The 13,468-nt window shown below is 50.4% G+C and overlaps 1 protein-coding gene across 1 annotated transcript; it reads right to left on the bottom strand.

Annotated features, from left to right (window-relative positions):
- Positions 1 to 8,701: 8,701 nt before the first annotated feature.
- BP5553_05725 (FAD-binding protein) lies at positions 8,702 to 10,769 on the bottom strand (the record flags this gene model as incomplete). Its single annotated transcript, XM_032014348.1, has 3 exons — positions 8,702 to 10,172; positions 10,340 to 10,392; positions 10,440 to 10,769. The coding sequence occupies 3 exons, from the start codon at positions 10,767 to 10,769 to the stop codon at positions 8,702 to 8,704; spliced, it is 1,854 nt and encodes a 617-aa protein (XP_031869029.1).
- Between the last annotated feature and the right edge of the window lie 2,699 nt (positions 10,770 to 13,468).

The raw sequence follows: 13,468 nt of genomic DNA, 5'->3' as shown, positions 1-13,468 counted from the left end.
GAAGCGATGAAGTGCGAAGTAACTAGCATATCAGGGGCTCTATGCCGAGGATAGGTTGCGGAGTGGGAAGTGGAGATGCTCGTTGTCCAGGACGGCTGCCTATATCTAAACCAAGAGGAACTGTGTTCAAGTAAGTTGTAGCTACGGTTATACTCAATGTTAGTAGTAGTAAGTATGCAAATAGGTAGATCGCTGTTAAGAGCAGCTCGGTGTTCTGTTCGACACGTGACTATGTATCTACGTACAGCCTATCTGTACTCCGTACGAGAGCAGAAGTAGTTGTTGAGTGCAGTATGGTTGATGTTGGAGCTGCTTTGAGCCTACTCCCACTCCTGCTGGTGAGATGCGCCAGGCTCCTTGCGGTATAAATGGGGGCCATTCCCTCGGATTGACACGAATGCCCTTGAATGGAGGAATTCTTTCGCCGTGGCGGAGGGATAGTATGACTGGAGGTTGGTTGTTGTGCTCAATTCCAGTGAAATACCCCGCGAGTTTAATAATAAACTTGGCGCGGCAATAATGTTCCCGACCGCCAGGTAGGCTAACAAGGGGAGATTTAGAATTGGGGCAGTCTGGATCCTAGACGAGGGGCTGAAGTTAGTGGAGGTGAACACGACATGTCGGAGTGTTGAAACCAACTTTCATATGCCCATCCCACTTGACCACGATACCTCGCTCATAACTTCCCGAGCACACGGCGATATGTTTCCGGCTTCTGGTGCGGCCATACTGAGGATAGTTGCCAGACGGGGGCTATTCTGTAGCACCGGCTGATGACACGGCTGTTGTTCCTTGCCTGTGCATGCGAAGTAGTGTAGTGTGGTACGAAGTACTACGTAGCATACCGAGTCATTAGAGCTAGCAATAACAAGCCACTGCTTGCACCTAGTTGTTGCAACATGCCCCTTTAAGCAAGATCCCCACTAGGCCAACGTCCCCCACTCCCGACCTAAGGCCCGAGCAGTCAAGACGAGCCTAGAATAGCATCCGAGACGAACCGTTGGCGAAGGTTGGAGACGGCCTCTCACGAGACTACTATGGTCTTGGAAGCACCAACGTCCCCTGCACGGAGGTAATAAAAAGGAGCGTTGGTAGTTGGGAACCGAGCAGTTCACTCTTTTCGTTGAATGCCGCTCCACAGTGTTGTCCATTACAGGTTCCTTCGTTGCAGGGCATTATTGCCCATTTCAAAGGGTCAATATCCACTCCTTACCACTTCTTCCCAGGCGCGTCGGTAGCACTCTCCTCCAGAATCCTAATGGGCTGTACTGTACATCCAGCGCTGCGTTCCCAAGATTTTCAAGCACCCACCACCAGGCAATCCCATGTCCACTTTTGCGTGTGCAGGATTTTGTCGTCTCTAGAGTGCCGAGGAGGCGGGCCACAAACCTACGACACGATAGCGATAGGAATCAGATAATGGATGGTCTTGATTGATGGAATTCTGGCGTACCCGCCATGTAGGTGATGGATGATGGATCCCGCCAAACTGGATCCGGGTCGGTGCCCGATGCCCGATGCAACCTAGGGGTAATCAATAGTAACCTTCTCCCCTTCCAGTGGAATGTTTGAAGGAATTGCCGGCTGCTTCTGAGAATCCGAGGTTCTGGAGTGTTGACTTTCGACTCTTGAGCCACCACGAGGCTATACTACCCCGTAAGAGGAAAACCCTTGTTACATCGCCCCGGCGGACCACGCAGAACGAGGATTCCCGTCCGTATTTCCGTATTTCTGCACCGCCCTCCCATGCCTCAACTGGCGCAGTAGCGGACCAGCACGTCGGGTCCATGTGAGATATCTGCACCACTTACTCGCCATCCTCTGCATATCTCGGATCAAAGAGAAGCTTGGGAGCACGTGGCGTTGGTGAGAATGGTCTGGCGATGCAGAGCAGTGGCCCTGCAGCAAGTATATACTCGCAACTTATTAATTATTGAGCACCTGCTGTTAGCCTCGTCGTCGAGCTGGGGAGGTGGATGGGCCAGGTGTCATTATTGTTGGTTGGTGGCGCGATTGGCGTGTTTACTGGAGGATCGCACGAGTACCGTCTGTATGAAGTACGACAGAGTGTTTCTCCCCCCACTAACTGGAGCGTGGACAATCGATTATCAGTTTGCCTGGCCAAGCTCGAGACGGGGCGGCAGATGGAGCTGGAGCCGGAGACGATCTGGGGATTCCATAGCAGATAGGATTCTCGCAGTATCCGACACAAGGCTGTGGGGCGCAAACGTGGGACTGGTTCTCGAGAGTGTCTTGAGCACTGTCCAACCGCGGGGTACTCGGATGGTGTCAGTAGTCAAGAGGCAATGCCGGCGCTTTGTACAGAGTATGGCCATGGTTGTATTACTCGAGTAGCGGTAGTTGATAGTTGGTAGTTGGTAGTTGTAATTTGTAACGGTAATCTTCGTCGTCGCAGTCGAGCTGGCGGCTGTGGCAGTTGCAATCGTGGCATACAGGATTCGCACAGCTAAAACCGTGGCATTCAGCACTGTCGGCAGGTGTTGGAGGCCATTGCAGCACTGCCACTAAATCTGATCGGGACAGCGCTGTTATCACCACCATCATGGACATCACGGACGGCGTGGAAGTATCCATCCCCTTCATCTCCTTCAGGCTTCATCTCCTCCACGTTCGACCCCTATTGTTTTGCCCCTTCCGGGCCTCTCCTGAGTCTCCTGCCAGGCTGTCACCGCTGCTTCAAGGCTCCCCAGTGACCCAGAACCAGCAACTAGCCAAATCTAGAGCCGCTTGCATATTTCCAAACAGCGCCGCCGCCAGGCCGGAGCTTCATGTCATTTCTGGGACTCCAATAATATAATACGACGTACGGCCTAAAATCAGGGACCGAGACTGGCACGTCTCCACGTCTTATCCAGAAAACGAGGATTGCGGGGCCGACAAGGACCTGGGGGCCTGGGCTGAGAGTCTGAGGCCGTGAGATGAGATAAGATCCAGCATCAGCATACATACAGTAGGGACTCGCTCACGCAATCAACCGCCCATCCATGTGCCGTTCATCGTGCAAAAATATACCGGGCATGGGTGGCCTTGACAGCCTGTTGAACCTGTTCCTCTGGATTTCCCGCCGTGCCCCATCACCGCATGAAGGAACAAGCGCCATGGACATGGCGAACCCGAGGCAAACAGAGATACTGTACTATTATTATTGACGAGAGCTTGCTGAGTGTGGAGTGTGGACATCATGCCACACACTTCCGAGCACGTCAGTACGAGCACTCACGACAAAGTACCTCCCTCTGTACTAGTACTCGATACTCGAGTAGAGTTCCACCGAACGGCGTACAGGAGGCGGGGATTCATGTGGCCAGCCAGGTCTCGCTCCAAGGGTGCCACGACGATGCCACGATTATGACCATGGCAAAGACCACGGGTCCACGCTACGACCGTCATACTGACCATGCTCCGTGACACTTGGTACTTTAAGGTACAGTACGAAGTACGAAGTATGCGCAGTACAATGCTTTCGAGGACAATGCCGACGGAGCAGCTTGCCGGCCATGCCGGGGCAGCGATACGCCGACAAGTACCGTCACTACTGTGGGCACGGTTGTAAATATCAGTGCCGTTGTGCTCGCGCCCAGGGACTTAGGGAGGTCAGGGCCACTGTTGGATCTGAGCTGCCTGTATCTCCGTACAGTACCCGAACCAGTATCCCTATGTGGTGCTGGCACTCGTAGGGTGCTTCGCACGCACTGTACGAAGTACGTACAGCTCTTGTACAGCTCCGTCCCAACCTCCCAGGCACGCCTGGCGATCCTCTAAAATTACGGCCGATAACCCGGTGCTTGGAATATAGCGAACAAAACTTTGGGCTATACGACAATGTCCTGAAACGCAGCCCAAGGCCCTTTTTAGCCAGGCTTGCGATCGAAATACAACGCCTATTACAGAGAGATATTGTGGGAACGGATCGATAGAGTTTTCTTCAGAAAACTACAGCGATGATGGAAATCTGCACCGCTTGCGTATTACCAGCATTGGCATCCTGCCACGTCCCTCCCTAACCGCCAACCATCTGGCATCAGCACCCGCCGAACGCTTCTCGGGAGCGGGAGCAACCCTTCTAAATGTCTCGTTACCAACATTCAACTGGATGCTTGGAGCCTTCCACGGAGGGGCAGAGGCCTGCGAATTAGAGGCCGAGGGCGTCTGCTGAATCGTTTGGTTGGCTCATTTACGAAACATAGGCTTGTCGCTGCAGATAAGCTGCCCCTGCAGAAGTTCCTAAGAATAGCCCACTGAGGAAAGCTGTTGGGCATGGAAAACATAAAATTCGGAGTTCCGGAAAATGGGGTCGTTTTGCAAAGCACACAGCGTACTTTGTGCAGTGGGAGCTCACGATACTCGCGGTTATCCAATGGGGTGAAAGCGGCCCACCATATTGAAGTTACAGGCACAGTACATACTAGGTACGAACGTACGGAGTGCAACTGTCAAGTACAGTGCCTCGGAAAGTCAAACAATATCCACTTCAGTACCTTCGTATGCTGATCTCGATAGCGGTTTGAAAGTCCTATCGAGTATACTGCTTTTCCGAAGCCTACCCCTACAACGGCACTGTTGATGCAGGAGAAGACGAAACAGTGCGAATTATTCTCGTCTTTCGTCTAGTATTCCCCCAAGTGGAAGGACGAGGATTCTCCCCACGTGTGGTCGCTGATCTGCGACTGTGACAGCCCCCGCCCCCCACTGCACCGTTAAATGGTACTTAAAACCAGGGCCCTGGGGATTTCGGCTTGGAAGTTGGAGTGAGCACTACCGAGTGAGGGGGTTCCGGAATTGCCGTGATTCGTCGGACTGCGTCATCATGTCCCCAGACTGCAATAAATTGGAGAGCGATGCGCTGGCCAATGCGTTGAAGATGCCTGGCGATGAGGCTCGCCGCTTGCGGTCGCGCACAGCGCATTTGGCCGTTTGGCCATTTGGTCTCATCATAATCTATGGACTATCAAATTATCAATCTGCTGGATATTGCCAGCAAATGCGACATAACGGTTGTCGGGTGCGGGGAGACTATATTCCTATGTCCTATAGGCAAATATTTCCTACACCTGCAAAGGGCCGGCCAGGGATCAGTTGGGTGGTTGCATGCATACATACACGAAATGATACTCCATACCCTCGGAATTGAAATAGATCTTGTGCTCCTCCCGAGTGTTGGGAATTAAAAAAAAGATCATAAGCTACGAGCCTACGCCACGCCAAAGTGATTCCCTCGGAGAGACAAAGCTGCCCCAAGCAGTCCGGCCACAACGCACCCACTTGGGGACAAGCTTCTCGCGTCGTGCGCCTCACCAACGCATCTCGATATTGGGCTACGCACCCTGCTACAACGCATTATTCCGCTGTAATGCTTATCGGTCAGCTCCTCTGGAGCCTATCGTCCAGATTGACCCAGTTCCCGTGTTGCCCATGCTGCCCATGCTTCTCAGAACTGCAGATTCTCACATAACGGCCGCAATTCAGCCGGCTAATCAGGGTTGAAGCGCAGAACACGCCGGTTGTGGATGGGGTGGTTGGAGGGATATTACAGAGCACTTCACACATGGAGCACCTACCTTGTATCTACGTGCAGACCTCGGGAACATATGCCGGCTTCCAACCTTGCGACTCCGAGAATGTGAGCAGCCCGGGCCGCGATGCCACATGGCTTCCTCGATCTGTAGCGGCAGAGTGGTGGGTGGCACAGCTGGAGTACGGGGTGCATCGTGCTCCGTTCTCCGTCCTCCATACAGGCTATGAGCAGTAGATCATACAGTACAACTGCCCAGCTGAACTCGCAAACTTTCCCGTTCCAGGTAGAGTGGGTGGATCAAACTTAGGGCTCTCAGGGGTAACGAAGGGATGCGCACGTTTAATAGATTAATCGTCACAAGGCTTCCTCCCCAGGCTCCAATTCTGAATAGCCGCGCAGCGCGGCAACTCCTAATGGGCTAGTTCCATGCTGAGCCATCTGGATTGGCCATGTTCTATGGTTTCGTTTTTATTCGCTGCTGTGCAACATTCTTCAGCATTTTCAAGCTCATCCGATCTTTTCCCGAGGAAATGGCCAACCAACAAACCGTTGCAGGCTCAATCCGGGCAAAGGGAGAGATCGTATCGAGATCAGATGTCAAGGCTTGGTCGGTGGCTTGTTGGGTTGCAAGAAGGGCTGCTTATGCATAAATTCGAAATCCGCTCCCTTCTACCTCCCATTTTAAGGCGCAACCTGGCAGATACACGAGGAGATGATCCAACCTGACCAAATAATAATGGCGGCAGGCGCGCTCGTGGGGTCGAATACCGAACCGCAGAGCGGATCTGTGAAACGTACACGGCACTTTGAAAGTATTAAATGAGAAGTGCTGACGGCTGTGGTACCAAAAATATATTCGTCCAGGGTCAAAAGTTGGTACTGTATCGAGCTTGGCAGCTAGGGGGCTAGGCCTGCCTGCCATGGGGAAGCCGAAGGGGTCTGTCCGGTGTGTGTGTGTGTCCACAACACCGAAGTCATTATTGATTGAATCCTCGTTACACTTGTTGGCCGATTGTTTGGATTAGCACTGCAGATAATGTTAGCAGTGTTTATTCAGTTCTCGGGGAAGTTGTGTCGCCCCGCAACTGCAACCCCTTTTCCTCTTACGATCCGGGTGGGTGCGTCGCCGGAGCCACGGGCCGATCCACTCCAAGTCCATATACAAAACCAACCTCATGAATACCTTTCCGAGCACAACATTCTGGTGTCGTCTGTGTAGACCATCAAGCAGCCCTTCTTGGTAGCCTGCCGCTCGGCTGAACGCGGGTCGGCTTTTGGGTTATTTTGTCTTACTTCGTACTGCTCGTATCGGTGAAACAATCGCATTCTAGGCTACACGCCTCGTCCTAATTTGAGATCCTCCTCGCTGCATATAGTACCACAGGGCGGGGCCTTCCTATCAACCGCCCACTACAATACTGACCCGGTTTGTCTTACGAGGGAAGAAGTCGCCTTCTCAATCATCAGCTTCCGAACGCTAGCAAGTTCATGTCGGTTTATGGAAGTCACTGTAGCTGCTTAGACATGTGATTGAGCCCGGAATTCAAGCCCTAGTCTGCTCCGTAGAAGGAGAAACGACACGTTATGGTATTACAGGCTTTCCCACAATTTCGTCCTGGCGGTCCAAGAGATAAGCAATCCCGAGAACCTCGTTACCTCCTCAACTGCAAGCTACGGTTCTCGTCTCATTATTTTCTGCCCCTCAACTCTTAATAGTCCTTTCGATGTTGCTGACACTCTGAAATCACCCAGACAAAGGCATTTTTCTGGCATACTATATCATAAGTATGAATCTATCTATCGCATATATATGTTGATGATCTATAATCGTTCGATTAGTTTCAAGCCGCTTATACGATTATTAAAACATGCCCATCACTTCCAGATCATGTCTCTATCTCTGTCCTTCCTAGGGCGGTAGTCAAAATCCTCAGCATCATCCTCCAGGCCATTTTATCGGAACTTGCGCGCTTCGTCGCCTTTCCAACACAGAAAAGGGGTTTGCAACGCACATCAAATCCACTGTCGAATGCGACTGGGGTTTGAGCTAAAGCAGCTGTAGTGCAGAGTTCTCAGCGTTTCCTGGTCCGGGGAAAGTTATCTGTAGCAATATATGTGTTGTAGGAACATCTTCCGGTATTGCATTCCTCGCTTTTCGATAGGATGGCGAAGGTGAGTACAATGAACATGTACAGATAAACGATAACGTATGTTTTGAGGCCGCTCTCTTATTGTTTCGGTGCCCGTTATGTTACTTAACGCCCTCTTCTCAAGGAATAGGGATGGCCATGGCCTCACTCAATCTAATGTCCGCATATTCTTTTACTATTGTGTCCCGCTTACGCTTTTGCCGTGGTAAATATATACGAAATCTTAAATGTTATAAGTCATGATTATCCTTTCCCAATTATGAACGGCACAAGTCGGTCTTCGGCCTTCCCCCGTTCTCCGTCGTCTCCCTGCCTAGAAGTCATGACAGTAAGTGCGATATAGGTCTACACCATTTGAAAATGTTAAGAGTGACAAATCACATTGTTCTTTTATGCCCCTATCTATTAAAATTTTGGATTGTTCCTCTTTTTACCCTTAGCAGCCCAATATAATAGATGGCCAGTACATTGACCGCCCTTGTCGTTCTCCCCTAGAATGTGTAATATTATATTCTTCTCCTTTGGTTCAATTTTTAGAACCATAATATTCGACCAAATTCCATAGGATATACCCCTTCTACCTTGCACCCATAGCCCTGGTCTGATATTGTTATTTCCTCAGGAAACGTCAAGATAATAAAACTGCATTATATTCTTCTACTTTACATCTCGGTATCAAATCTGCGACTGGCAACAAAATCACCTTCTGTTGTGGCGGTGGGCTGGGATTCTTATTTTCGAAAAATTAGACGTTCCATTTTCCTTCCCTTCTCTGAACATCGAGACCTTTGGAATTCTGCTGTTATTTTGCTGCGTTCATCACATGCTATCTAGCATATTTTAGTTCACAATATACACTACAACTTGTTTAGAGTCGCCCGACTGTATCCCTAGTTCTGATATAGCTATAGGGTTGGTCTAGAGACATAAGTCGCACAAAAGCAAGAAAGCACGGAAATACGAAATATATATTTCTGCGTGGAAAGCCGGCGATAAGGAATTCGCATCTTTCTATTTATTTAACCCGACACAACTTCCCGTTTTCATCTGGAATCGGACCGTTACTCTGAACAGCCATGCATTCACTTCCAACCGCCTGCTTCGCCCAAAACACCCCATCCCGGTCATACTTGTTCTTAATCTTCAACAACCGGTCATAGTTCTTGCCAAAGAAACTCTCCTGCCATCCCACCTCCTCAGCATCCGATTCGCCTATATATGCCCCTGCTCCAGGAGTGGCCGCCTTCCAATTAGCCATACTTACAGTCAACGCTTGCCTCACAGCTCTCTTAGTCGCATCATCGGCATTCGGAGCGAATCCAGAGCCTTGCATAGTGTGAAGTACCGTCTCACGCCACGCCGGCAGGACGGCGTTATCGACGCCAAGGGCGTTGGGTGCACGAATGTTGAAGGAGATTAGGAGATTGTTGGTTGTGGACCATGCCTCCCATGTTTTGTTGAATGTTTCTGAGTTAGGTGCTTCCCATGCCGAGCGGGGGAAGAGGCGGGATCCGATTATGGCATTGTCTTGGACCGCCTCTTGGGGCCAGGTGGCTATTAGGGCTGGGTAGGTGGTGGGATATGTGGCGTAGGCGGGTTTGACGGAGATGTCGAGAGCAGAAAGGTCGTCCAACCAAGGCGTAAGGAGAGCCGTGGTTTCCGTCGTCGTCATGTTCGGCGCCCAGAACCCAAGCATAATGAATGTCGGTGCTGGTGCGCCGGGTATGATCATGAAATATGAGTATGTCCCTGCGTCTGCATATGGGATGAAGCGTTCCCAGTAGCTGCGAACCCCCAGCCAGAAGGCGGCGCTAGACTTCGCGGTGAAGATGAACTGGGCTGTCGATATCGGCATAGAAGGGTGTGCTCGAACAGTGACAGAAGTCACAACTCCCCAGGTAGATGCTCCACCTCCCCGGAGTGCCCAGAACAGGTCGGTGTTCTCTGTGCTTGAGGCCGTAAGGAAGCGTCCATCTGCAGTTACGAGACTAATTGACAGAACTTGGTCCGCTGCAAGGCCATACACGGAGGACATAGGCGAGTGGCCTCCGTTTTGGAGGTAGCCTCCAAGGATACCGACATCCTGCCCTTCACCTCCTATGACAAGTAACCCTTTGTCCCCTGCCGCTTTGAAGAGATCACGTCCAATTACCCCCGAACCGCCCCTGAAAGCAGGGCCAGAATAACCCTGTTTCTGGTCCTCAAAACGTGGGACGTATTCTATAGCATTGAGGTTATGGGTCCAGATGCTCAGAGACCCCGCGCCGCCAGATTTACCAGAGAAGTCGTGCCCGGTGTTTCGGACGATCAAGCGGATGTCTGCGTTGCGAGCAAAATTAACTGCAAGCTGGACTTGCTTTACTGTTGTTGCGTTGACGACGTAGGATGGAAGGCCGCCGAGGGTGCAGGTGTCGTCCGGATTGGAGGGTATTTGGCAGGTGTGGCCTTGGTAGAGTCCGGTCATGACCGATGCCGGGTCCATCTCACTATTACCATTTAGCTTCTATGAATCTTCGATAAATAGGATATTGATCAAGAATTGTTTAGATTAGCCCATCTTGGACTGGCCTTCTCAAAGCCTAGCCTGGATTCTCACTCGAGCCTCCATCACATAAAATCAGATGGATTTCTGCCACAAAAACTAAGGACTCACTGGAGACTCGAGTTGGCCCAGTTTGCTGTAACATAGCTACACCGGTTTGCGTCCTGGGTAGTATTAGTACACGAAATATAATTCTCTGAAGACAACTCACATAATTCGGACCAGCATAACAAGGTGCCGCAAGAGGAACGGTCTTGATCAAGGCTCCGTTAAGAGTATTATTGAAGTTACTCCAAGCTTTATCAGCCGGCCATTTCTTGTCACCAGGGAACACTTTGCAACCCGTGGGCGGTGCTCTCCGATGTGAAGTTGCTGGGTCTGCGACAGGTGCATCACCGAATGAAAGGAGCGACGAGGCCTTGCCCAAAGACGCGATGTCCCTCTCGTGCAATTGAATCCGCTCGAATGGGAGAGGATCTGCGGTGGCACCTGGGAGCAACAAATAAGTTGCTGCAGTTGCAGCAAGCCCCAAGAGATGCATCTTGGAACTGGTTAGAAACTTAATACTTGGTGGTGCCTGACTGGTGAACCTCAGCCTTACCAACTCCCAACTTAAAGAAGAAAAAATCCTAAACCAAACCAACCAAAACCAAACTGCAGTTGCAATTGCATTATATGGATCTCACGGTGGAGCGCCGAGGTGGTGGAGATGCCGCGCAGCCTCCACAACCTGTAGGGGTCAGCTGATTTAACTGCCGGCATTGGATACTTCGTAATGCTTTTGAGAATTGTATTTATCCGGAATACGCACTGCGGGTAACCAATATATTGGAAATTTGGCAGATTGGATGGGGCTGCTTGGCCTGTGTACTGTACTGTACGTAGATCCTGAGCTGCAAAATTGCTTCCCCTGGGTCGACCTAGTCGAGAGATTGCTGACAAGATCGCGGCTCGCGAGCAGCGCTCGAAACAACTAGAGCTTGGAAGAGAGCCTTTCGACGGCGTAAAGCGAATCGAGGAACACCCGGTCTGTATTCGTGTTAGGGCACGGAGAGGGCCAAGGCTAAACCAGCTAGCTCCCTAGTGACAAAATAGAGGCGGACCTGCATCTAGAAAGGTTCGAATTGTCCGCAAGGCTCGGAGAAGTGGACGGCTTGCGAAGCCTAGATCATTGCTTCTATTCTTCCATATCGGTTATCAATTGGGCAGCAGAGTAACATTGGATGTGCTGACGCATGAGTTAACAATTCAGCCCTGCTATAGAAGAACATGGGTGTTTCTTGGCGTGGTGAACATGTTTGTTATGAATGTCGAGTTTCAATTCTTGTCTTGCTCAAGGTGATTCTAGTTGATAAACACGGCGTCTGACTGCCGAAGTAGCGATATATTGCTTCAAAGAGGGACGCCTCAGCGGACATTGCAGAGGACATCGGGGAGGCAGTGATTGCAATTTGAGCCAAGAGCCAAGCAGGGCAAAGTATGGAACGGGACTGATAACGTGCGCAATAATGCACATTGCCATGGACTCATGAAATGAATGGTTCTATACTTCGTAGCATAGGGTTGGAGAAGCATGGATTGCCAAGTACTCATGCATGGCCAAGAATCAATGGCGGGAGCCCAATTTCAAGGACAGTACTGTACCTGTATGTATGTACTTATGTTGTGCGCTTGTGACCCCGAAGTTCGAACCTCGTCCAGTCCAGCTTGGTGTATCTGTCTGTGGGGTTGAGTGCTGATGAGGGTCTTGGAAAGTAACGTGTAAAGAAATAATAATTTCGATAGTGATTTTCGTCGGCTACCAAATCCGAAAGTGCCCAGCGCAGGCAGACAAGGCGAATACGTAGTCTGGCATACCGAATAAATCAGCAATAGGGCCCTATGTTCTAGAGTAGGTTGCTCGTTGTACGAACATTGGCATCTTGATGTTTTTCCCTAGCTAAGTTTTGTTCTGCCCCTCAAAATCATGAAATTCTGTAAATCTTGGATTCAGAGAGCTGGAAAACGAGCTTCTTACCTTGCTGTTTTTGACACTCTGCTTTTCCATATGCCGATTGCAACTTTCTCAAGTCAGCAACCTCCAACGCTCAAATATTAATACAGCGTTTAGAGTCTTAGATTTCAAATTATTGGTAAGGTGTGTAAGGAAGTTTCCCCTGACTCCATGTCCATGTTGGCCAACCGATTGTATAAGTCTATGCCTAGTCTTACTCGTTCTCGACAATACTACAATTCTAGCCTCTATTAAACTCGCATTTCTTTACTGAGCACCGGATTGCAGTACGAAGTATCCGCTAGAACTGCTTATGCTTCCGTTAGCAAAGGACTTTTGCTAGCTAGACTTTGGTAAGTTTCATCAACACCACAAATGCCATGATATGATTATACCGGCGACACTCACTAGCTGCATTGGAGATGTACTCGCTTGTATATCAGCAGTTGAATTTCACAGCAGTATACACCTAAGACTCCAGATGTTTTTGCCACGATGGTATGAGCCCATAAAAGGCTCCATGAACCATACAAGCAATAATTTCAGCCACCCTTCGTCCAAGAATTAGCCACAGCCCTATAAAGCGCCAAATCTAGAGTGAGTTGAAAGCGAGACGAGATAAACAGAGCAGTTACCTACCAATGGATCCAATGCCATCGCGGAAACCGGCCCCCTACAAATACCCCAAAGCACCTCGCTGGATTCAAACTCGCCCAACCATACCCATACCTCGTAAACCCACTACCAAAGCTCACCACCACAAGATACATGCCAACCAAGAATGGCCCCAATGAGGGTCCAATGGCCAGTTTTTATCTCGGATCCAAACCCACACCAAACGCAAGGAAAAGCAGCGTCAGACATAACACGAATTCGATGACCACCACACTTGACGCCGGAACTACATCGGGGTACAGCCAGCAGCCACCGGCTTTGAACTCCCTCACCCGATAGCAGCTCGTACTAATATCCCGGCCGAGGCCCCTCCAACTGTCTGAAAGGCGACGTAAAGCACCGTACGGGGGAAGGAGCAGAGTCGAGCACAGAATCTCGCGATGGTGATGGTTGGATTAAGGTGGGATCCTGTGACGGCGCCGAAGGTGAATGTAAAGAGAGTTATCAGCAACCAGTTCGTAATTCCTCCTACTAGGGGGCCGATGAAGGCTGCGTTGTCGAAAATTCGCATTTGTGGTGTTGGCGGTTCCGGCATTACTGCTGTCGAGGAACTGATCCAAGTTGTGAGAAAG

This window comes from Venustampulla echinocandica, assembly GCF_003357145.1.
Source record: "Venustampulla echinocandica strain BP 5553 chromosome Unknown scaffold_3, whole genome shotgun sequence".
Classification (NCBI taxonomy): Eukaryota; Fungi; Ascomycota; class Leotiomycetes; order Helotiales; family Pleuroascaceae; genus Venustampulla; species Venustampulla echinocandica.
This window is presented reverse-complemented; position numbering and strand designations above follow the sequence as displayed.